This window comes from Diospyros lotus, chromosome 12 (assembly GCF_014633365.1).
Source record: "Diospyros lotus cultivar Yz01 chromosome 12, ASM1463336v1, whole genome shotgun sequence".
NCBI classification, from domain to species: Eukaryota; Viridiplantae; Streptophyta; class Magnoliopsida; order Ericales; family Ebenaceae; genus Diospyros; species Diospyros lotus.
The window spans coordinates 26532993-26559127 of NC_068349.1; the positions used below are offsets into that span (position 1 = coordinate 26532993).

General features: G+C 38.5%; 1 protein-coding gene across 1 annotated transcript; it reads right to left on the minus strand.

Moving 5' to 3' along the window:
- Window positions 1-284: 284 nt before the first annotated feature.
- Window positions 285-16837, minus strand: LOC127787085 (uncharacterized protein At5g41620-like). The gene is made up of 3 exons (XM_052314943.1): window positions 16281-16837; window positions 15145-15270; window positions 285-2241 (listed from the first exon to the last, which is right to left on the minus strand). Exons 1-3 carry the CDS (start codon window positions 16674-16676, stop codon window positions 715-717), a joined length of 2049 nt encoding a protein of 682 aa, XP_052170903.1. The 5' UTR covers window positions 16677-16837; the 3' UTR covers window positions 285-714.
- Window positions 16838-26135: the final 9298 nt, after the last annotated feature.

Sequence of the window (26135 nt, forward strand, 5' to 3'; positions counted from 1 at the left end):
TAAGAAAAGAATTGTTTTACAAGAAACAAGCAATTGGTCTGTGTCTGTGTGGGAGGAGGATACACCTCTTCTATGAAGCTTAAGAAACAAGAAAACAGAAAATATTTAGAATAAGGAATTTGTTCGATGAAAATCTGATAGACAGCATTTAACAATACGTTAGAAGCGTGTAACATTGGACGACTAACTCACTGGTTCACATGGATAAGATGAATGGTGTATGCAGGCTCAACAATTAAATATATAACATCAAAATAAATAGATATAGAAAACAATTAGTTTACAGTACAGTTTACAACAGTAAGGTGAAACATGGTGGAAGAGCTGTATTTAAGTTGAGAACCAACTCTAAGCTCTACTTTCAAGTATCAGCGCAACGCATGCAATGAGTTATATTAGTGGATGCCAACCCATCACCCATGTTCCAGGAAAGACCATGCCAGCCCTAGTTGAGAAATCAAAACCACTCTACTTGTATAACTACATAGGCTTTTTTATTCTACTCTGCTATAGAAGATAAACTTTACATCAAGTCAAGATTCTGAAATTACAAGTGGTAAAAGAACCGTAGTTCGAAATAAAAAAATGCAAGTTTAATATCAACTTTTATCTCGGCTCTATTTACAAAACACAAAATCCCATAAACCATCATTGCTGAACAAACTCACAAGGCCCATGAGAACTCATGAAGCTGAGGTAAGAGAGAACAAAATCCTAGACTGGAACTTTGGAAGCTTTTAAACGAGAAAGTGAGCGCTGACCTCTTTTCCTTGCTTCAAGTAGCCTTGCCTTCAATGTATTCTCCTTGGGCAACTTTGAAGAGGACTCGGAGATGTCACAATCTTGGGATGGGAGTGTAGCCGTCCATTGTCTTATTGGACTTGATGGCCGCCTCCATACAGAATTACCAGAAGATACCACCCCATAGTTATTCTCAAGATGGGTGTCCCCATGTTCTGACAACAAATATTGATTTCTTATTAAGTCGTCAACAACATGATGTGGCTTGGAGACATGGGTTTCGTCTGCATTAGTCTTTCCCTGGTAGTCGTCTTCTTCTGTCACCTCACAAATTTCAGACTTCCTAGACATTCTTGCTTCAACCGGGTTCCCTTCCCCAATTTTGCACTGTTCAGCATCCAGAACATGGGATTCACTTTCTTTCCATGGGATGGTTCTAGGCATCTGTTCTTCAAACTTCACTTGCAAGCTGGTTGGACTACATCTCTTCACCTTTTCATGAAATGGAAGATTTTTATGCAGATGAGTTGGTTTGACCATGTCATAAGTCTGATCTTCCTCAGGTTCATGTCCCTGTGGCTTTGGACTTCCTGCAGTTGGTCTATTCAGCTCAAAACAATGGGAATCACTATCAGTAGAATCCTCTTCATCACCCACATCTTGAGGAGCACTAGCAGCAACCTTCAAAGGAATAGACTCAAGAGAACTGCGGCGAAAAGTATTATTCCTCGGCACAAAATTATCATAACCATAACTCTTGGAATTACCATATTGTTTAGCCTTAAGAAAGGTCCCTATTTCTGATCTTAGTCTATCCACTATTGAATTTTTTTCTCCGAAGTGGTAGTGACTGCCTAGTTTCATCTGCATCCGTTCATCAAGCCATGATTCAGAAATATGGAGGATCAATCTACCATGATCAGCAGTGTCCACCCAATCCTCATTAGATTTCTGTTTCAAAGCATGCACCTGCTGTTCATAATCTCTGATCCCCCAAGCAAACTCATCGCAAAGGTCTTCCAAAAGCTTCCTTGATGTTCTCTCCCTTTCGAGCTCTTTCAAAGCACTAGCAAGAGATGTTTTCACCTCATAAAGCTCCCGAGCCAGCTTTCTGTGCAGGCTTTCGGAGTGTTTCCTTAACTTCCTCTCATCTTCTAGTTCATCCCTTACAGACTGAATGGCAATGCTGACTCGATCATGCTCCTTGCTCTTCCTAATTAGCTTATTTTCTGCAATTTGATTCCTCAATTCTTCTATCTCATGCCTGTCAGCCTGCTGATCTCTCACCAATTCTTTGATCCTGGCACGGGCATGGTCCAGCTCCTTCTTTAATCCTTTCACGACTGACATATTGGATGCATGTTGTTCTTCTAAGCTCCAGATTCGATTCAATACTTTTAGCAGTTCTGTAGATGTTTTGAGGCTACAGCCTGCCTCACCAACCCTTCCTTTAATGTCCAAAGAACTGGTAGGCGTTATGGCAGGGTCATAAGGTGCTACCTGAAAGAGGAAAGCAAGCGGAACATGTTGGGCATGTCATAGAATATAAATTTGAAAAGCTGTGTACATGAAAGGAAAAATAACAAGCAATTGTACAAGAGCAAATCAACATCATGATTTTGAAGTTAATTACACAAAAAGTACAACTATATTTGAAATAGAATTTTGAAAGTGATATGTACAAGGGTTTACCCTAGATTATGCGAACTCTTGAAATCAATCAATTAATTATACTCAGTGATGGAATAGACTCAAGAATTCCAGAGTCCACCTACTATCGTCAATAATAAGACATGCACAAGAATATATATGGAAAAAGCTCCCAGTAGCAGGTAGGTTAAAAGCTATGGGCCAATGTTATCAATTTTGAACCATAGTGGATGGTTCTGGAAGATTTTTAGTACCCAAAAAAATATGTATTTTATGTTTTATCCATTGTACCGTTTGGTACCAGTCTGTCAGTCAGTACATGACAATACTGGTCAAAATGCTGGTATATGCTACTCTTACTTCCTCTGCTGACCCATTCTGACTCTACTCTCTAACTCTGGCACTTGCTGTCACTCTAATTCTCCTACTTTCTCTCACTGTTGCTCTCTCTCTAACTCCATTACCCTCTCAGAGTCTCAGTACCACTACCCGTTAGGGGCCCATGACCAGTGCTTAACCCTTAATTAAACCAAAGGCCCACTAGGATTAAGTAAGCCTTTGTATGTATCATATCATGACAATAATAACAATAAAATTTAACTGCATCATAACAATATCCATTCCAAAATAAACTGAATGACCATCCATACAATCCCTACCCAAAAGTCTCCAAGCAAACTACTAAGAATAATAAAAATTACTAAGCTCAAGCTAATGCCCACAAGAACAAAGTCAGACATACCGAAGCAAAATGGCTAATCTAATTGTTTCCTTCACAATGTCTGAAATGTCAGTTCCAAGTAGAACCGCCACCTAAAAATTTAAAAAGAATCTATAATGCATCAAAACAAGCAATACGCACAAGTTTTTTATACAATAAATATTTTTTCATGAAAGAAATGCAAAAATATTTAGTTTTCATAAATAAGCAATAAAATTCTTTTCCAAGAAAATTCTTTCTTTTCCAATAAAACTATTTTCTCTATTTGAAACTGATTGAGAAATCAATATTTTCAATTTCATGGGAGTATCCTAAGCAGAACTTATCATATAACAATAACTGGCCACATCCATGCCAAAGTAGATCCACGCGTGTTGTCCGGCACACTCAGTTAGCATTACCCCAGCTAACTTGGGTCATCAAGGTGCACTAGGGTTAACATTCACCACCGCTAATGTGCAGTATTCTAACAAAGGTTCTCTCAAAACATTTTATCATATATAGAAATCCATGTATCAGTCAACTATACTAACAATTACAGTCATAACAAATCAACCATCGGGAATTTACAACTTAATTCATAATACGCAATTCAATATACTTGCAATCACATCCATATCAAAACAGTTAACCATTGAGCAGAGAGGAGTAATAGGGACTTGTACTGACATTTTAGGCTTTACAATTTTAACAGAACAATTTGGCATGGAGGAATAAGAGGATTTTTATTTTGAAATAATTTTCTTTTCCCAGAAGCATTGCAAATTTCAATTGAAGTAGAAAGAAATTGTTTATCCATGATATTTGACAAGGAAATAGAAAAACCATCAATCAAAACATATATTGTCTACCTCACCTTGACCATGTTTTAAGGAAAGGACCGAACAAGAATGCGAGCTTCGAAAGAACAACGCTAGACCAAAACTTGCTAATTACTCATTCTATTAGTCCTTCTCTCGCCTCTCTCTCTTTCTTCTTTCATCTTTGTGTACTCTCTCTATCTACCCCTCTATGTGTACATATATATATCTACGAATGTATGTTCCTACTTGTATTTAGAAAACCAATTACTATATGAATTTTGAATACGATATCCTTATTTCTATATTTATTTAGTAAAGCATGTATATCTATTCCTACATGGATTTGGCATAACATATATATATATATATGTGCATGTATGTATGTTTCCATATTTATTTAGAAAAGTATGCATACCTTAGATAATAGAAAAAGGCTTAGTGTTAGTATATAGATGTCCAAGACCAACATTAGATATAGACAATTGCTTACCATTTCCAACAGAGACCTTGTCTCCTCCATTGTGAGGAGAATGAAATGTCAGGTTATTGAGATTTGAAGTGATATGATTTGTGGCTCCAGAATCCACAAACCATGAATGATCACGCAATGGTGAGGGAGACAAATTTTCTAGAGGCTAAGGAAAATGGCCATACAAGGTGACTCCTTGAGAAAAACCTATATCAGTCATGTAGGGCTCATTAGAATCAGAAAAGGTAGCTACATATGCCCTAGAATCAGCAGCTAGAAACCTCTGAAAATTCTGAGAATTCTGAAATGAATTCTGAAAACTTTGACCACCAGCATTTCTCTGAAAATTCTTGTCAAATCTATGATAGCATTTATCAACAGTGCCTTGGTTTTCCACACAATTGACAATAGATCCTTCTATTTGATCTACCACAACCTCTTCCACCTCTATATCCTCCTCCTCTTTGTCCAAAACCTCCTCTAGTATTATTACCATTTTGTGACGCAACTGAAGTCATGTTTACATTAACAGGAGCATGCATAACCGACTCAAAATTCACCATAGACTGTGCAGCAGTATTTTTAGAATGTAATCTCTGCTCATGCATTAACAACAATTACTGCACTTTTTCTAAGTCTATTTCATCCATTTGATAGGTGATCAAGCTTACAACTGTCTCATACTCATGATCTAATCCATTTAGGATTGCAAGTAACAAATCTTTATCACTCAAAGATTCACCAATAGCAGCCAATGAATGACCAATTGTCTTAATTTTCAGTATGTAATCATTAATAGACATAGAATCCTTCTTAACAGACCTTAGTTGCTGCTTTAATTAAACAGATTTTGCTATAATTTGGCGAGAATATAAACTCTCAAGAGCAGACCATACCTCGCCAGATGATTCACATTGAATCGCCTGCGCAAGTACCTTCTTGTCAATGGTGGAGAACAACCAGCTGAGTAGCAATTGGTCTGACCGCATCCAATTCATATAATCCACATTAATCACTGGAGCATCACTATCACCAGCCAGATCTGACACATATTTAGGAGGAGGCAACTTGTTCAAAAACGGCAACAAGTCGAAGGCACGAATCGTTGCAAGAATTTGTGCCTTCCAAAAGATATAGTTACTCGAGTCTAGCTTGATAGGTATGAAGCTAAATGCCTTTGCTACAGACCAGAAATCCGACTGCGAAGATGAGGATAGCGAAGTGGAAGAAGGTATCGAAAGTGAGGAAGAAGAATTTCGATCCAGATTCGAAGCCATTGATGCAAGTCGCAGGCTCTGATACCATGTAACGATGAATAGGTTTAGAGAAATCTAGGGCACAAGAGAAAATAGAGAAATGATCTTCAAAGAAGAATACGAATACAATTTTCAGCACCTTACAACGAAGCTCACTGAGCTTATATACAAAAGCACTTAATTACTATAACAACAAACTAACCGCCTATGCTATATAACACATAACAGAATAACAACTAATTATTCTAACAGAAATAGGCGCTCAAGCTCAAGTAATCTCTTCAACAAGCTGGAGTCTGTGATAAAATTTGTCGAGCTGAGCCGAGCTAAGCAAAGCTTGGCTCAACTCGACTCATTTGCACCCTTACACACTGAGACCCTCGACAGAAGTACCAGAACACTCCGAAGAAACTCAAAGTCACTGTTTGGACAAAGAGCCGCCAAATGATTGATGAGTGGACACAGAAGCAACTATTTGGCTAAAAGGATTCATGGACTTGCGACCTTCGACATTCAAGGGGAAGCTCGAAGCTAACCCAAGTGTGGTCGAATATTGGTTAGAGGATGTTTGTCAGCTATTAGAATATATGGACTACTCGAAGAAACAGTGGGTGAGGTGCGCTACTTTCATGTTGACTGAGCACGCCAGACTGTGGTGGCGATCAACGGCCGAGATGTTAATGGAACAAAATGCTCAATTGGTAGAGCCTAAGGAACAGCCACGTCCAATTGATTGGGAGCAATTTACAGAGGCCTTCAATGAGAAGTATTATGATAGGCCCCCAGTCCATTGGACCTACCAGAGGCGGCCTAAGGGGCAGGGGGATAAAAGGAGTGGGGCTCGCGTAACAGCAAGCGAGGGCTGAGGGTAGTAGGGGAAAACCATTGGTTTGTGTGTAACAAACCAGCATGTGCAGCCAGAGGCAGTTATGCTGAGTAGGATAGGGTATAAATAAGGGGAAGAAAGAGAGACGTGTGCTGGTTTTGTGAGAGAATTTGGGATAGAGATGGCCTCTCGAATGCCCTGGGTTGTGCTTGTTCTTGACCGAAAGCTCTGATAGCCATTGTTAATTGATTGCAGTTTGGATTTTCTAGCTAGGATCCTATCAATTTGGCATCAAAGCGGTGCCGATCCTCATGGTAAACCTAACAGAGAGAGTGGGTGAATTAGAGTCGTAGATGGAGGGCATGCAAAGGGGAGTCGAAGCCATTAGAGGCGACATCCAAGCGATGGAACGAAATGTGGCGATGATGCTTGAACAGTTCACTTTCATGCGAACGAAGCGGGACAAGCAGGAGCGGGAAAGGAAGAGCAAGTCCAAGGAGCAAGAAGGACCTTCGGAATTCACCATGGATTCCAAAGTAACCCTTGGGATTGTGAGAGGTCGCAACCTGGAAGGAGCAGTCGAGGGTGGGTAGGGGTCGGACGTACAAGGACGAAGACTAGAGATGCCCATTTTTTAAGGAGAGAATCCCGATGAGTGGATTTTTCGAGCCGAGCGGTATTTCACAGTCAATCAACTAACGGACGAGGAGAAGATAGAGTCTGTTGCACTATGTTTCAAAGCAGCGGCTCTGTCTTGGTTCCAATGGGAGACAAAGCGAAGAAGAATTCGGAGTTGGGAAGGCTTGAAGCAAGGTATTATGGGTAGGTTTCGCCCCACTCAAGAGGGGTCATTAGAGGAGCGTTTATAGGCTCTCAGGCAAGAAGGGACTGTTAAGGAGTATAGATTGTTGTTTGAGACGTTAGCCGCGGCTATGCCTGAGGTTCCTGAGGCGTTTTTGGAAGGCTAATTCCTAAACGACCTCAACCCGAAGATAAGAGCGAAGATCAGGGTGCTGCAACCACGGGGGCTCGATCAGATCATGGTGGTGGCTCAAAATATTGAGGACAAGAACGCAGCCCTTCAGAACTATCATAGGGCAACCGGACCACCCAAGAGCGGGTACTCTATAGCGCCAACGGTCACTAATCGGATGTACCCGATGCCAGCGAAGAGTTTGGGTTCCTCCCAAAAGTCTGTGACCCAACCGGGACCCCAATTTCACACCGCTGTAAATGGTGGCAGTTTTCCTTTTAAGCGACTTAGTGAGGCTAAGTGGAAGGCCAAGCGAGAGAAGGGCCTTTGCTTCCGTTGTGATGAAAAATATTCGATAGGCCATAGGTGCAAAAACAAGGAGCTCCAAGTTTTGATGATCCATGACGAAGAAATAGGCGAGGCAGTAGGAGAGGAGGAAGCAGTGCAAAGGGGCGAGAAAGAGTTGGGGTGTGAGAGGGAAGTGATCAAGCTATCCATGAACTTGGTAGTTGGATTGACAACGCCACAAACAATGAAACTAAAAGGGGATATCGAAGGACAACCAGTTGTAGTGCTTATTGATGGAGTGGTACAGCATTTAGGGTTGCCAAGAACAGAAACTGCCGAGTATGGAGTGATTATGGGAACGGGAATGGTAGTGCAAGGGGCCGGCATTTGCAAGGGGGTGAAACTGCACCTACAAAACCTGCAAATTGTGGAGGATTTTTTGCCCTTAGAGTTGGGTAGCTCAAATGTGATCTTAGGGATGAAGTGGTTAGCCGTTGTGGGGAAAATGAATGTGGATTGGAAGGCTTTAACTATGAAGTTTCAAGTGGGTGGTATGGTTGTAACACTGTAGGGAGACCCAAGCTTGAGTAAAACCATGGTGTCCTTGAAGGCCATGATGAAAGCTCTTAAGGGAAGTGGTGAGGAGATGCTGCTGGAATTGGAGACTATTATAGCAGAATTTGAAGAAAAACAGAGGGAAATTCCAATGATGTTGCAAGGGGTGCTGGAAGAGTTTGAAGGGGTATTTTCTAATCCAAAGGGGCTGCCACCATAAAAAGACCATGTTATTAACCTGATTCCAGGAACCGCACCAATACATGTGAGGCCCTACCGTTACCCTTACTTGCAAAAAAATGAGATTGAAAAACTGGTGGGTGAGATGTTGGGGGCTAGGATTGTTCAGCCAAGTTGCAGTCCATTTTCTAGCCCGGTGTTGTTGGTTAAGAAGAAGGATGGAGGGTGGCAGTTTTGTGTCGATTACAGGGCCTTGAACAAGGTAACCATTCCCAACAAATTCCCCATACTGGTGATTGAGGAGCTGCTTGACAAGCTGCACGAGGCTATGGTTTTCTCCAAGCTGGACCTAAAATCTGGCTACCATCAGATTAGGGTTAAGGCTGAAGATGTTCCCAAAACAGCTTTCCAGACACATGTCACTATGAGTTCCTAGTTATGTCGTTCGGGTTGACAAACACACCCGCAACTTTTCAATCGTTGATGAATGATATCTTCAGGGAGTATTTAAGGCGATTTGTATTGGTTTTTTTTTATGATATATATATTGGTTTATAGTAAGAGTTTAGAGCAACACACAAAGCACTTACGTTGCGTTTTAAAAGTGTTGGCAGAAAATCAGCTGCTTACTAATAGGAAAAAGTGCTTGTTCGGGCAGCCGGAGGTTGAATATTTAGGCCACATCATTTCCCAACAAGGTGTGTCAGCTGATCACGCTAAGGTGCAAGCGATGGTAGATTGGCATACTCTTACAACAATGAAGGAATTGAGAGGTTTCTTGGGGCTCATGGGATATTATCGGCACTTCGTGAAAAACTACAGCAAGATGGCAAGACCCTTAACTGAACGATTAAAGAAGAATAATTTTTATTGGGATGTGGCAGCCGAGCAAGCCTTCCAACAGCTGAAGGCGAAGATGATTTCCCTACCCGTTCTAGCCTTGTCGGATTTTGGAAAACCTTTTGTGGTAGAGGCGGATGCTTCGGGGTATGGGGGCTATTTTAATGCAGGATCACCGACCCATTGCTTATTTCAGTCAAGCTTTCAGTCAGTTAGGAAGGACGAAATCAATTTATGAGCAGGAATTGATGGCCATAGTCTTTGCGGTGAAAAAATGAAGACATTATCTTTTAGGGAGGAAATTTGAGATTTGGACTGATCAAAAGAGCCTCAAATACTTGATGGTACAGTAGTTGGTGAGCCCTAAGTATCAGAGATGGATGGTAAAACTAATGGGATTTCAATTTGACATTCATTATAAGTCGGGATTGGAGAATAAGACAGCTGATGGGTTATCACACATCAACCATACAACAGCCTTCATGGCTTTGACAATACCAAAAGTAATCCAACTAGATCAATTGGCTCGAGAAGTAGAAAGAGATGACAGGGTGCAATGAATGATCAAGGATCGACAAACAGATCCTGCTTCCCAACCCAATTTCCAATGGGTGGGCAGCCAACTGTTATATAAAGGGAGGTTGTATTTACTGAAAGGGTCCTCTCTCATTCCATTGGTACTACATGAGTGATATGATGGCAATCTCGGGGGTCATTCAGGGTTCTTGAAGACTTACAAGCAAGTGGCGGCAAGCGTTTATTGGCAAGGGATGAAGAAGGACATCCATAAGTATGTGAGTGATTGTTCTATTTGCCAACAAAATAAATATTCAGCATTGACACCTGGAGTATTACTACAGCCTCTTCCTATCCCTAATCAAGTTTGGGATGATATTGCTATGGACTTCATTGAGGGGCTACCAAGATCGGGCAAAATAGATTCTATATTGGTTGTAGTAGACCGGCTAAGTAAATATGGGCACTTTATTGGACTGAAACATCCATTTACTGCAGGGGAAGTGGCTGGAATTTTTGTTAAGGAAGTCGTAAGGTTACATGGCCTCCCAAGGTCCATTGTATCGGATAGGGACAAAATTTTCATGAACAGATTTTGGGACGAATTGTTCCGCCTCCAAGGTACGAAACTAAATCGAAGCACCGCCTATCACCCACAAACCGATGGACAAACAGAGGTACTAAATCGGACTTTGGAAGCATACTTGCGCTGTTTTGCTTCCTTTCAACCGAAATCGTGGTCTATGTGGCTGCCTTGGGCTGAACTATGGTATAACACGTCCTACCATACCGCTTTGAGGAAGACCCCATTTCAAGTGGTGTATGGCAGAGAACCTCCAACCTTGGTGAGGTTTGAAAGAGGGACCACTCCAGTGTCAATGGTGGAGCAACAACTAGTTGAAAGAGATAAGATTTTGGATGACTTGAAGACACAATTGCTGAGGGCCCAATCTGTGATGAAGAGAGGAGCTAACAGGAAGAGAAGAGGTAAAATTCAAGGCGGGGGATTTGGTCTACCTGAAATTGAGGCCATATCGCCAGAAATCGCTGGCTGGCCGCTCCAATGAGAAGTTAACTCCTAGGTTTTATGGTCCTTTTGAAGTTGAGAAGGAGATAGGACCAGTCGCTTACAAATTGACACTGCCCACCCATTGCAACATCCACCTCGTCTTCCACGTATCCCAATTACATGAGGCAAGAGGGGCGTTGAAGGCTAGTGTGGGAGTCCCCAACCAGCTGAGTGCATATTTAGAGCTGTTAGTGGAGCCCAAGGCAATCCTGGGGGTTCGATCTGGAATAGGAAGCAATCTACAAGGCAGGGATGTTTTAATTCAATGGAAGGGGCTGCCCCCTTTAGAAGCGACATGGGAACCCATTCAACCTCATTCAACAACAGTTTCCAGATTTCCACCTTGAGGACAAGGTGAAAGTTAGGGGGGGAGATAATGATAAGCCCCCGATCCATTGTACCTACCAAAGGCGACCTAAGGGGCAGGGGCAGGGGCAGGGGCAAGGGTGTAAAAGGAGCGAGGCTCGCGTAACAGCAAACAGGGGCTTAGGGTAGTAGGGGAAAACCGTTGGTGTGTAACAAACCAGCATGTGCTGCCAGAGGCAGTTATGCTAAGTAGGATATGGTATAAATAAGGGGAAGAGAGAGAGAGAGGGGGTGCGCTGGTTTTTGTAAGAGAATTTGGGAGAGAGAGGGCCTCTCGAATGCCCTGGGGTTGTGCTTGTTCTTGACCGAAAGCTCTGATAGCCATTTTTAATTGATTGCAGTTTGGATTTTCTAGCTGGGATCCTATCATATTATCCTCATGATTGGCAGCTTCAAAAGAAGCAAGACTTTATGGAGTTGAAGACTAATACAAATTTTCTGAGGTATAGTTCAGAAATATGGTTCATAAAGGCTTGAAATGTAGCAGGGGCGTTAGTTAGGCCAAAAGGCATCACTACAAATTCGAAATGGCCATGGTGTGTCTTGAAGGCTATTTTGGGTATGTCATTTTGATCCATTATGATCTGATGGTATCCAGACCTTAGGTCAAGTTTAGAGAATATAGAAGCGTTCTTAAGCTCATCTAGTAGGTCTTCAATGATTGGAATTGAAAACTTATCTTTAATGGTAATGGCATTGAGTTGCTATTGCCAACATAGAAATGTCATATGCAATCTTTCTTCTTAACTAATAGGACGAGGAAAGCAAATGGGCTATGGCTAGGTCTGATAACAGATTAATTCAACATCTCTTTCACAAGTTTTTCTATCTCAGATTTAAGCTTGGGTGGGTATCTATAAGACTTGATGTTCACTGGCTCAGCATTAGGTTGGAGAGGTATAGTATGGTCCAGATCTTTTGGGTGGTACTAATTTAAGCTCTAAAAGAGGTCTTGATATTCAACCAGTAATAGATCAAGTAAGGTCAGTTCATGCACCTACCAAGTGGTTGTAGGTGACTAGTAGCCCAGCATAGAGCCTTCTCCAGCCACTATCTCAAGGTGTTCAGTGGCTTCAATTGAAAACAATTGTGCCACCTGAGATATCTCCTTCCTGAATAGCTGTTGCAGCTTCTTCCCCTTGATCAATTTGCATGTTCCCACCTCCATGTTTCCTTGCAACACCACCCTCCTTCCATCCTTCTCAAGGGTCACCTCCATTTTGTTGAAATCAAAGCTGATTGGACTCACTCCCCTCATCCAATCAACTCCAAGTACGATATCACATCCCCCTAACTTAAGTAATCTCAAATCAACTCGGAAATCCTATCCTTGCATTTTCCAACAGAATCCCAAACACGCAAATATGCTAGTCACCTTATTCTCGTTAGCCACAGTGACAGACAAGGGTTTGAGTGCTAGCCAATTGGCATTTCATCTTCTTGGTCGTTCCCTCATCAACAAAACTATGGGTACTCCCACTGTCTATTAGGACCATAACAGTGCTATCATGAACCCGTCCCTCCACCTTAACGAACTTGCTGCTAGCCATTCCCTTGATTGCATGCAAGGAAATAGCCCCCTTGTCCTCTTCTTCTACATCCTCAATTACAACCAAATCTTCCTCTTCCCCCCCCCCCCCCCCCCTCTTCCAATAGGAGCATCTGTTTCTTGCACTGATGTCCTAGGAAGTACTGGTCCCCACATCTAAAACATAGCCCTACCAATCTCCTCTGCTCAATGAGCTTATCCTTCTGCTGCAGACTCAGGTTAGGGGTGTGGTTGTCAAGTACCTCACCCCTGTTCCTCCCCTTAAGGTATCCTTCCCTTGCATCCTCCCTCCAAATAGCACCACTCCCGGATTGCCCCCCTCTGTTCTATCCCCTTTGTTTCTTCATTAAGGCCTCCATCGTTAACTCCTGCAAAGAGGCCCCCTCAGTTGCTTCTTGTACAATCTATGGTTTCTCTATCTTAACTACAGATCGTATCTCATCATTCAAACCTCCCACAAAGCTAGATACAAAATATTCCTCAATCATGAATGGGTTCCTACTCAACATAAGGGACTTCAACTCCTCAAATTTCAGTTGGTACTCTTGCACGATACCATCTTGCTTCAGCCTATTGAATTCTTCCACAATGTCCATCATTCCCCGCTCACCGAACCTCCCACATAATCCCTTGGTAAAATCATCCCAAGCATAGTTGTCCCTTACCTTAGACTACCTCTGAAACCACACATCTCCCACATCATTAAGGCAGGTTGATGCTAGAGTCACCCTCTGATCATCTGCTACCTGGTGGATGCTAAACAACTTCTCACATCTCCTTATCCACTATCAAGGCTTTTGTCCCTCAACACTGGTAATTCCAATTTTGGTACTGGAAAACCAGCTTGGTGCGAAGGAATTTGAGTCTCTTGCCTCCTTTCCACCAGATTTTCTCCCACAACTGCCGGATCTCCCTCCAATTCTGATGATCCAGCATTACGAGTGTTGTTTCCAGTCTCTGGTAAGTTCGGTTCCATCCTATCTCTTAGGGGGAAAATCAAGAGAGATCCTTACCTGATTTTGGCTAGAGAACATGAGCATGAACTACAGCAATTGATCGTGCAATAGATTCCCTTGCTCTTACATCTCCTCCCTTATCTGTCCACATGTAATCTCTCTATCATCGTCTCCAATTTCCGATCTACCACCAACTCCAACCTTCCTTCCATTGAGTCTGGTCTACTCTGCATCTCCACCATCGAAACTGGCATCTGTTGCAGCTGTGTCTCCATGTGTTTCATCAAAGTACCGTCGCACATGTCTGATCACCCTTTACAATTCACCGGCCAGGACACTACTCTAATACCAATTTGTCAAATCCATGATCTGACAAGGAAAATTCTCAATTGTTGAGAAGGATTGAGACGAGAGAATTAGGAATTTAGGGGGAAGATTCGAGAGAAAGAAAGGGAGAGAGATGAGAGATAAGAAGGAAAGAGAATTGAGGAAGGAAACTAATTTCCTTCTACTTCAATCAACATGTGGGTTTAGGGGTTTAGGCGTTGATCAACGTTATTTATACTGATCCATAGCCTAGTTTGGGCGCCAAAATGGTTGCCCAACTTGCCCACTTGGCATTACAACTTGTCCATTGGACATGCAGGAACATTCCTCCAGCTATGCCAAACACGATTTTATTTACTAGGCCTAATAGCCTAATAACGTGACATAGGCGTCACATTCAATGGATGTTCAACTAACATCCACCCATTTCACATTTCAATCAATCATAACAACATCTTGCAAATCTCATCTCTAGTAGGTGTCACTCCAAGTTTGTTATACATAACCTTACTTCTAATGATGTCTCTTCTTATCTAGACATGTCAAGTCAAATATTTAAAAAGAAAAAAGAAAAGAAAACATTGCCCTTCCAATGCCTTGACTAGAAAAACATTTCACTGAAAGAAGTCTTCCTTACTAAGAGTATCAAACACTTAATGTCACCTATTGATGTCAAAACATGAAAAATAAATAATGCCATTGTGCACATGATCCTGTCTTAGTCATAAAAAGAACAATAACTCGACATGATCAATGGCATTGCACAAGGTTAATAAAAAAAAGTAAACAAGTAGTCTCAATGCACAAATTCAAATTAGTGAAGTCCCACAAAGAACATATAGCCTCCCCTCAACGTGCTATAGAACTTTCTTTTCCAACTGCAATCAGAGTACATATTTTTAAAAATAAATATTTAATTTGATAAACAACTGCTCAAGAAGAACCACAAAGTAAAACCATTTTTTCCACTGGAAATAATTGCTCATAGCAATTTTCATATTCTCTCAATTTCAAAAACAGTATTTTTGTCCAGTTATTCTAGTAGACAGACATTCTAACCTCCATGGAACTACCATAACTTGCAGGGGATACAGGTTGTAAAGCATGGGTGTTTCTTTCATTTGATCGATGGTGTTTCATCAATGATGCAGCAAGAAGCCTCCTCAAACTGCTTGCACTCCCTGGCTGCACAGAGAAATCAAAAAGGATCACTAGCATCAAAGTGAAACATCCAAAAAGAAAAGCTACAAGGTCCAAATCAAGAATTATGCAAAGATGACATCCTAGCAGCCATAACAAGGTGACTTTCTGCAAGCACGGGTCATGAACAACTTGAAGGGAAAACAAAATAAAAAAATCTCAACACTCTGTACATGATTTATGCATAAGTTACACAAATTCATGTAAACATCTAGGATTATCAAGGCAAGTAAGAATTGATATTGATACACAATGACATGGTTCTAGATAGATACTACTAGTGACCGATGTTGCATTTCAAATATTATAATGTTGTAAAACAATTATATTTCATCTTAAGATAGCAAAGAAGGCAGCAAAGCATCACCAACTATAACAGAATGAAGAAAAACCATACAATTATTGTGAAAATGCGTGTAAACTAGAAACTTAAAGAAACTATCCTTCATAGCCAATTTTTTTAGTAGATAAGAAGAAAAATGAATCCAAGAAAAAAAGAATTAAACCAATTTGAAGCAGTATGAAACAAAATTTCAGCATTGGGCCACAAAGTAGCAGGTTTGGTACCTCTTAATTAACAGGAACCACAAACCTGAGAGGAGTAAGACCCCAACAGGTTTTTACATGCATTACATATATATCCAGATACCACCATAAAATTACAAGCGAAGCTGATTAGATCAGGAAACCCATGATTCTAGCAATTAAAAATGACGGTAGAGAAACGGCAACTTCATCCAGGCACGAGAAAGAAACCATAAAATTGACATATCACTAAAAGGCATAAACACCATGTAATCAGCACACTTGGAGAAAATGATCAATCAAGCAGAAAAAACCAACCCCAAAAGGACAAACTACAAGTACAAAAAAAGCCAATTGATCAAATCCCCCCCCCCCCCCCCCCCTCCAAAAAAAAAAAAAACTGATACCACATGTACGATTGTTAGCATATACAAACAAGAATATGCAAACAAGATGGATAGCTGCGGTACCAGGTCAGGGGAACTAGGAGAAGGATCAGGAAGGTGGAAAGGGGTCGAGTCCTTGTAAAGACGGCTATGGCGAAGAATCCTAGGAGGAGGAGGGCGACTGTGATGCATCCTGGACTCGGAGAGGGGAAGACGATAGTGCTGGAGCTCCCAGAAGGCGGCGCCGAGTTTCCTAGCGGAGACTAAACAAAGGGGCACTTTAATATTATTGTTGAAATCTTCTTCTTCTTCTTCTTCTTCTTCTTCTTCTTGATGAGTAGCTTGCAGTAGTCTCCATGGGGATAGCACTGGAGTGCTCTGTCCCCCTCTTTTCCCCACCACTGCCCGTCTCCTCAACTTTTCCCCCAAATTCTCTTGCTTTTTCGCTGGCCCTTCTCTACTTTTTTCTGCCCTTTTCATCTCTCTCCCTCTCTCTCTATACTCTCCCAACCCTCACTTGTTCGTCTTTCTAACTAAACTTCCTAAGTGTTCTTTTCTGCCGTTCATCTTGTTTGGAAAAAAGCGCACTGCGATCGTAGATTGCTTTTAGCTGTCGGTTGTTTTCTTTTCTTTTCTTTTATTTTATTGTTGTTGGGATTCTCCAGTGGCCCTCCCCGCCGACTATCTGGATACAATTAATTAATAGCAGGGATGTATTGTAACTAATCTATATAATAAGGCAGCATTGTTTTTTAAAATGTACCTAATTTCAAGATTTAATGTTTCATATGAATGTTTTAGATTAAATTATTTTTTACCCAATCACTCTTCTTCTGTGGCTCTCTCTTCCCCTTCTCATTGTTATATATGAATTTGTATGGATACTCATTACGGCTCTCTCTTAATCTTTTCCTTTCTCATTCTTTCACTCACCTACCTTTTTCACTTACTCTCTCTCTCTTCCTCCCACCCACTCACACGGTAGCCGCCCCACATGTTACCCCACCACCCATCGTCGCCCCTCCCTCTTTCCCCCCATCCCCGCCTGAAACTCTCCATCGCCTGAAGCTCTCAATCACCACCTTCTTGCTACCTCAACGTCGTCGCCGCCTCTAGTTCCATTGCCTCCGCTGTATGTGTGTGTATATGTATTTTGTGTGTGTGGGTGTGTATGTATATGTGTGTATATGTACATTCTGTAATAATTTTTTGTGTGTGCGTGTAACTGCATTTTTTATGTGTATTTATATATTTTTCGAATAAGTGTATATAATAATGGGGTTTTCGTAGGCTTCATCAGCTAGGTAATTGAAACTAACAAAGGGTTTGGTTAGGTTTTACCTCCCTTTGCTATGATAATGAGAAATGAAGCGATGAAAATGCTAAGTCCATCACTGGGTATGTATACCTTTCTTGTTCTTCAGTTAAGGGGACACCCAATTCGAGTTTTGTTTCAAATTTCTTATATTTGGACCGTTCATAAATCAAAAACTATACGGGTGAGAAGATTATGACAAGGACAATTGATAATCAAAATTGTTTCCTAGTGATATAGCATAATATTAGCTCCTTCAACACATGCACTACTTTTGAATAGGTTATTCTTTGGAATGATGTTGATCTGGTTGTTTGGAGACGAGTACCAATGTATTTTTTGTGTGTGAGTGTGTATGTATATGTGTGTATTTTATAGTTATTTTGTGTGTGTGACTTTATGTACATTCTGTAGTCATTTTTATATGTATTTTGTACATTCTATAGTCATTTTGTGCATTTTGTATGTATTTTGACATTTTATACTCTAAAGACATTCTGTGTCATGTGTATGTATATGTGTACATTTTTTAGAATTGTACAAAATGACTGGGCGGGGACTGATTTGGACATTCTGTATATGTGTACACATTCGATATATGTGTACAGTTTTTAGATTTGTACAAATCTATCTAAAGGCATTTTGTGTATGTGTATTTATGTATTTTTTAGATTTGTACTCTAAAGGCAATTCATGTATACACATGACATAGATTTGTACAAAACGCCTGAGTTGGGCCGCCCAAGCAGCGACATTTTGTGCATTTTTTTGATTTCTGTGTCATGTTTATATATAGCTATACAGTGGGCCAACAGAGTCCGCCTGCTTGGGCGGCCCAACTCACTTAGGCTAGGTGTGGCCCAACACAATCATTATAATTACCTTAAAATTTATAATTATTTAAAATTAATAATAATGCAAAATAATAAATACGAATTCATAATAATTATATTTAAAATTAGTAATAATTTATAATATTTGTGTCTCACTAAACATTAAAATGAAATTAAAAATTAAGAATTTAGATAGTGGACCATTTGATCTAATTCAATTAAAATAAATGAAAGTTGCTTAATTAAGTACATTGGTTAGAGGTATTAAATAGCAATTAAAATTATATTAGTCAAAGACCGAAGCTATGCAATTATATAATTCATCTCACTCATTCATATACATTTCCATATAATATAGTTTTAGTTTAAATTGAGAATTTTTTTATATTAATTTTAATAACAAATTAAATTTAAATTATAAATCAGTGTCATGTGTAAATTGTACATTGTATTTTTGCCATCTTTTTAGAGAAAGGAAATTTAGTATTGAAAGCACCAAAAAATATAACAAAAGAAAAAAAAAACTTTTATTGGAAGCACCAAATTGAGAATGTACTGCTTTTATGTTTAATTTTAGGGTAAATAGAAAAAAGAAACTTAATTTTTAATTTAATTTAAAAAAACTTAAATTTATTCAAATATTTTAATTTTAACAATTTCTAAATTTTTCACGTATAAATTCAAACATTGGGTACAATTTTATCTAATATACAATTGAGTGTAGGTCCCACTCTTATAAAATTATGGGACAAAAATGAGTTGAATCCAAATATACAATTTTATTTTTTATTTTTTTTATATGTGTTTATGGAGGTCCTACTCTTATAAAATTATGTGTTTATACAATTCTATTTTTTTTATATAAGTTGGACCCAAATATATATGTTTATGTAGGTCTCACTCTCAAATTGAAATGTTATAATATGAATATTGCTTAAAATATTAATTTTTTTATATAATTATAACTTATTTAAGTTTTTTTGAGAAAAATTATAACTCATTTGAGATAACCAGTGCCTAAAGGTACCGAACTCAATTTTAAATAACTCATTTAAGATAGGAGTAGTTTACATAAATTATAACTCATTGAGAATTATAAATTTAAATTAAACAACTTAAAACAGTCTCTTCATGGAATAAAAGTGAAAAGTTCAAACCAAAAACCAAGCAAATCATTTATCAAGACCCAATTTGCCCGAAAATCCACTTAACCCAACATCAATGGTGAATCAAATTGGAAAAATATTCAATCTAATGGTAATTTCATGTACCAGAAAATAATAAATACTATTTTATTTTTAATTTTATAAAAAATTATTGGGTGTAAAAAATCAGTGTTGTCACCTCACTTAATTTTACTTTTCAATTATTTCTCTTAGAATTTTCAAGTGATAATTATTTATACCAAGTTTTGATTTTGGTTTTAATTTCATTTCTATAAAATTGTGCTTCGATTTTAATTTTATCATTTTAATGTGAGTGTTAAAATATATCTATTCTAAACATTGGGTTGGCCTTTTATCATTTTAGTTTATATTTTTTTTTCTTCTCCTTATCATCTATTCTATCAATGGCCGTTATTTATTTAAATAAAATATTAAATTTTAATATCTGATTTGATAGCAATTGATTTTTTTTTTTTTTTTAGGTTGAAAGTAGTTATAGACAATATTACTATTTTTGGTCAAGTAAGTTTTCTTTTTCTTCATATAAATTTAATGTAAGGCTTATTTTTTTTAAAAAAAAAATACTTATCATATCTAATTTTCTTCTAATAAAATATTTTTTTCTCATACTTTACAGGTGAATAGAGACTTATACCGAACTGTCATATCAACTTCGTTTATTAGTTTTTTTATTTATGTGTATAAAGTTTTATTTATCACTCTAAAGTGTTTACATGTATAGGTTCGATTTTTTCAAAAAGATCTATGTACTGATGATGAATTAGAATATATGCCCATGAATACATCAATTGACGCCTGGGCACATAAAGATTCTTGCCGCCATTATCTCGGCGGCAAGATGGATGTATTATCTTAGATGAAAAATTGACAAAATTATCTATGAAGTGTCCCTTATTCGGAACTTGCTGTTTGGAAGAAAAAATTAGGCTTCATTTACTTATTACACCCCCTCCACCACTTCAGGTGTTGTATGATGGGAATAATGATCAATCAAAATCATTTCAAAGTTATACTCGAGTGTATAATGCGGCTAATACTTTTACGAGTCTTGGTGCTACATTGGATCCTAAAGTACTCAGTGGAACGGGCCCTACATCATTCACAATTCATGGAGAATTGTGACATCGAACAGGATCACTACAACCACAATCAGGGTAGAATGCGAGTTATGTTCAACTGTATATTTATGACTCTGATTCAGTTTTAGAAATTCATAATCGTAGAAATCCTAACTTGAGAAAGGATGTTCTCAAAACTATTTAGGATAGTTTATTGCAAGTTAATACATTTGTAGATAAATTTCGCCAAGTTCATGCCATTTTACATCAATTAGACTCGGTAGGACACAATTTACCTGCTTATCTTCATTACAATTCAACAACTGATCGACGTCGGTATAACCTACCAACTGTAAATGAGATTGCGATTGTAATACCAGGTGATGGAACAAAGGCAAGTGGAATGAGAGATATTATCTTACATTTTTGAGGAAATAATGAGTTGATACAAATTAATGAAGGTCACCCAACATACTTTGTAATGCCCCATGTTTTTAATACATTGAGAAGCTAAACACCATTGTTACATGCTATATACATCACTCGGGCGTTTTAGGAAATCCTTTATCAACGGAAGTAATGATCAAACCTGCCAAGCTTAAGAGCTAGGATTTCTACTAGATCTTCTTATTACAAGTTCAAGTAGGACTTAGAATCCATGATATCTCCATTACATGCCTTTAATACAAGCATGGATTAATATTCTCACAACCCCAAAAGCTAAGGAAAAGGAAGCAATCCACACTTTACATAGGGGAAATAGAAATAGATTCAAAACTCCCAGCAGTTCTTGTTACACTGTACTTGAAATACAAAGTTTTAGATATACAATATTGAGCACAAGGATTTTATGCCGAGCCTCGATCACTTCATTTTCGATTCTCCTGCTTGTCTCTCCAAAACCTGACATGTCTATTATACCTGGAACGTTGAATGTTCCAGGGGTATGAAACACCCAAGTTAGACAGTTATATCTAAGTGAGATGGTTCATGGAGTGAATGAAAGTGCATGGAAATGTATAAAATAAGATGTTATGCAGTTATAGAAATCTCCCCTATGGTAGCAATGCCAGTGTGTAGCAATCACCTCCGCAGTCATCATGGTAATTCCTTGGCCCACCGTAAGGAACGCAAGGGCACGCGATCACCGCAAGATCACCCATGATGTGCCAAGATGTTGTAATCACCCTCGTACACATCATGGTAATTCCTCGGCCCAGCATAAGGAATGCAAGGGCGTGTGATCACTGCAAGATCATCCATGATGTCCCAACAACTAGCCACAGTCACCAAATGCCATAAAATATGACAAAATAGAAGGGATATGCACAAACTGAAAGAAATATGTCATGTAAGACACAAGCTATTCACAAATGAACCAAAAAATGTCCAACATGAAACAAGTAGATGAAGGAACCACTCACGCCATGATCACAAAAACGCCGTGATACGTGCAAAATAGGGAGGATATGCTCAGAAACAAGGAAACCATGAAACACAAGCCACAACCACTTATAAATGAAGTCAATAGTGATCAAGATGAAGCAAGAGACATGCAAGAATAGTTTACATGCACAAGAACCACTCACATTAGCTTCTCACCTCTCGGTTGTGAAGTTTAAGGCCAAACGTCGCTCCAAGTGAGCTGTTTTGGTAAAACCGAGACCTTTTGGTAATCAATCCTAAAATATTCTTGGATAGCTAGGTATCCATTAAAAATAGGAGTTTACATACAAAATATCAAGCCCAGAGAAGCCCTCATGCATCCATATGCGCAGCCACAAGGGGCTGCCACACGCCTGGACGTGCAGCACTGCTGGGCGCGTGTGGCGCACTCGTCGCACGGACTTCTGACCCCGAAAATTAAAACGGGCATAACTTGCTCAATGTAACTCCGATTCGAGTCCCGTTTGAACCTATGGACTCTTATTTCTACCCTTTACGTGATTACAGAAATAAATTGACCTTACCTCGTAGATTTGGTGGCTGTTTGCATGAATTTCGAGATGGATTCATATCTTCCGGCGGCTTGATTTCGGCTTCCACTCGGGCAGAGCTTCCTCCCTTCTTTCCAGCAGAATTTCCCTTCCTTTATATGCTACCTACCCCGCTCAAAAGTGGTGCCCAAAAGGCTTGCCAAATGGTTAGTATATATAGGCATCTTAGACTAACGAGAGCTTGCCACTTGGCTCAATGGATTTGTGCCATTTGCTACTCCTAATCATGAGATTCCTCTCCTCTTAACAAGTGGCCCTTGAGATTGGTGCCCAATGATTACTCCTGATTTTTATCTTTAAAGAGCCAATGGATGGTTGCCATGTGTCCCAAGCTTGATTTAATTAAGTTTTGAGATCCAAAGCCACTTTTAATACCTTTTGGAATCCAAAGTTAGTTTTAATAAAACTTTGAAGTCCATTTCACTTAGGTCCCCCAAAGTTATCCTTGAATCTCACAAATTCCCAAGTCTTCAAGTCAATTATACTTTTACTCAGTCTCAATATATTTACGATCTCACCACTAGCTCCAAAATTTAACTTTTATCTCAAAATTTCTATAATCTCTTGGAATGTCTTTTTTCCTCCTATATTTGGGTTTAAAAATCTCAGATATTACACTTATCCATTACATTCTGTTCTATTATTTCCATATGGTGAGCTTGGATGGGAACCTGAGTTGAAATTGTGGAATGTTCAGTATGATCGACCTTCAATTGATCGACTTACTCAAATGGATTTTTATAGTTATCGTTTGTTTGAACGATCCACAGAGTATTCAACCATTTTGAGAGGTGAAAAACTATTTCAAGAGTTTTTGGTAGATGTTTAGGCTGCAACTGAGCAAAATCGATTGACATACTACAGGCTTAATCAAGGAAAACTTCGAGCTGAGCTTTACCAAGAGTTGTTAGATATGGATCCAGATTATGTACGACCTGATCAAATTGGTCAAAGGTTTGTTTTGCCATCTTCATTTACTAGTAGTCCTAGACATATGTTTAAAATCTTTCAAGATTCAATGGCTATCATGCGATACAACCAACACCCAGATATTTTTTTTACCATGACTGCAAATCCCAATTAGCTAGAAATTACTTCAGCATTATTACCACATCAAAAACCTATTGATCATCCTAATTTAATTACCCGTGTTTTTGAGTTGAAGAGAAAATGTTTGATGAAGATGAGAGAAACAAATAAAGTGTTTGGAAATAAAGTTGCACATGTTTTTACAATTGAATTTAAAAAATGAGACATCCTTCATATGCATGCACTTTTATTTCTTAAGGGCTCAGACAAAATTCGAACATGTGCTTAAGAAGACAAATTGGTCTATGCAGAATTTTCAGACCCAAAACATGATCCTATACTTTTTGAAACTATCAAATGTTGAATGGTATATGTATTGTGTGGTGTTCGAAATCCAAAAGCACCATGTATAAAAAATGGTAGATACACTAAGAGATACCCTCGAGTTTTCACAGAAACAACAACTATGGATCAAAATGGATACCGTATCTATCGTTGTCACAATAATGGTCAAGCACATACTGTGAGGGGGTAAAAAGTTGATAATAGAGATGTCGTACCATACAATGCATATCTTTTTAAACTTTTCAAATGTCATATAAATGTGGAAGTTTGTGCCATGATGAGATGTGTCAAGTATATGCATAAGTACATTTATAAGGGTTATGATCATACAACGATGGTGTTAGGAATGATAAATGAGATTCAACAATATCTCGATGCAAGGTATATTGGACCTCTAGAAGCTGTTTGCCGAATATTTGGTCATCCTTTGCATGTAGAGATGCTAATAGTTGTACGATTGACACTTCATTTACCTGGAATGTATCACGTTGTTTTTTACCCAGAAGAGTCATTAGAAACGATTCAATCCAGAGATGGTCAACAAATGTCAACTCCTACTGGCTTCTTTGCATATTGTGCTGGAAGTAAAGATGAATGTCCATTCACTTATCAAGAATTTCCACAGCATTATGTTTGGCTCAAGTCGGAAAAGAGATGGAAATCAAGAGAAAAGGGATATGCAATTGGTAGAATGTACTTTGCTAGCCCTAATTGTGGTGAAAGATTTTATCTACGTTTGTTACTAACCTTTGTCAAAGGACCAAAGTCGTTTTAGTCTTTACGCACGGTCGATAATGTTGTGCATGATACATTTAAATTAGCATGTGTTGTAAGGAGGCTTTTAGAAAATGATCAAGAATGGATACAATGCTTGAAAGAGGCTGTAGTTATGAAAACTAGATATCAATTGCGGAGATTATTTAGTATTATTCTCACCCAATGCTCTCTATTAAATCCATATGTATTATGGAATCAATTCTCAACGCTTATATGTGATAACCTTGCACATAAGATTCGTACATTATTTGTCATTTATAACCCAACTGAGGCGCTCAAATTAAAGAGGCTCAAATTAAGATTATGGTCTCTATCTTTTGAATCAAATGCTTCATAAATCAGACAAAAGTTTAATTGACTTCTTGACTACACTCTCACCCTGCAATTAAAACACAAAACAAAACACAATAAAAATTTTATATTTTTTTCCCTTTATTTTGGTGAGAGATTTATACTCATCAGTGTATGAGTGCAGTTGTAGTCCAAATTTAAATTTATATTTTCTGGATGAGTCCAGGTCGTCCACTGAGAGATTTATTTATGACAAAATAAAAAGAATGTCACACACAAACACACGCATTTGAACAAATTAGCAACAAGGTTTTTTTATGATTTTTTTTAGACAACGTAACTAGGAAATAAAATAAGACAGAAATTGAAATAAATACTGAACGTGAGAATATAAAATTGAATAGCACTTGAGTTAAGATAATTTTAGCATCAACTCGTTGATTCCCAAACTTTAGCATAAAGGATTGGCAACCTTAATTTAATTTCAAATATGAGAGTTTGTTATTAAATGCAATTAGAGATGATGATAGTTCTAGTTTAAACAATCCCCATACATGATATGCAGGATTCTAATTTAAGCAACTACCATAAATCCAATTGTAATTAATACACAAAACAACTAAATTAATCATCCGGGTTTGGGTATGATAGCATTTTCAGTTCTAGTAACTCTTATGCATGACATGAAAGCTCTAAGTTAGGCTTACGCTCCAATCCAAACCTAATAATTTCTCAATAATCAAGACACACTCATATTGAAATTTAAATTAATGTTACTCATTTAAAGTGCAGCTTTCTTTGGGAATCATTAGCGTTGGACACTGTCATTGCCTTAACCCAATATTAGATTTAGTTACTCATCTCCACTTAAAAGTTGATTGACAGGAATTTAAATAACATAATTTAAATAACAGAATTTAAATGGTAGGAATTAAAATAGCAGAAACTAACCGGCCATTTAGGCTGTGGATAATTAAAAGACAAGAATTAAAATTGTAGAAATTTAAAGGCATAAATTAACCGGCCATTTAGGCGGTGGATAATAAAGTAACAATAAATGATATAAGAATTTAAAAGAAGAAAGAAATGAAGTAAGATCACAAGAGA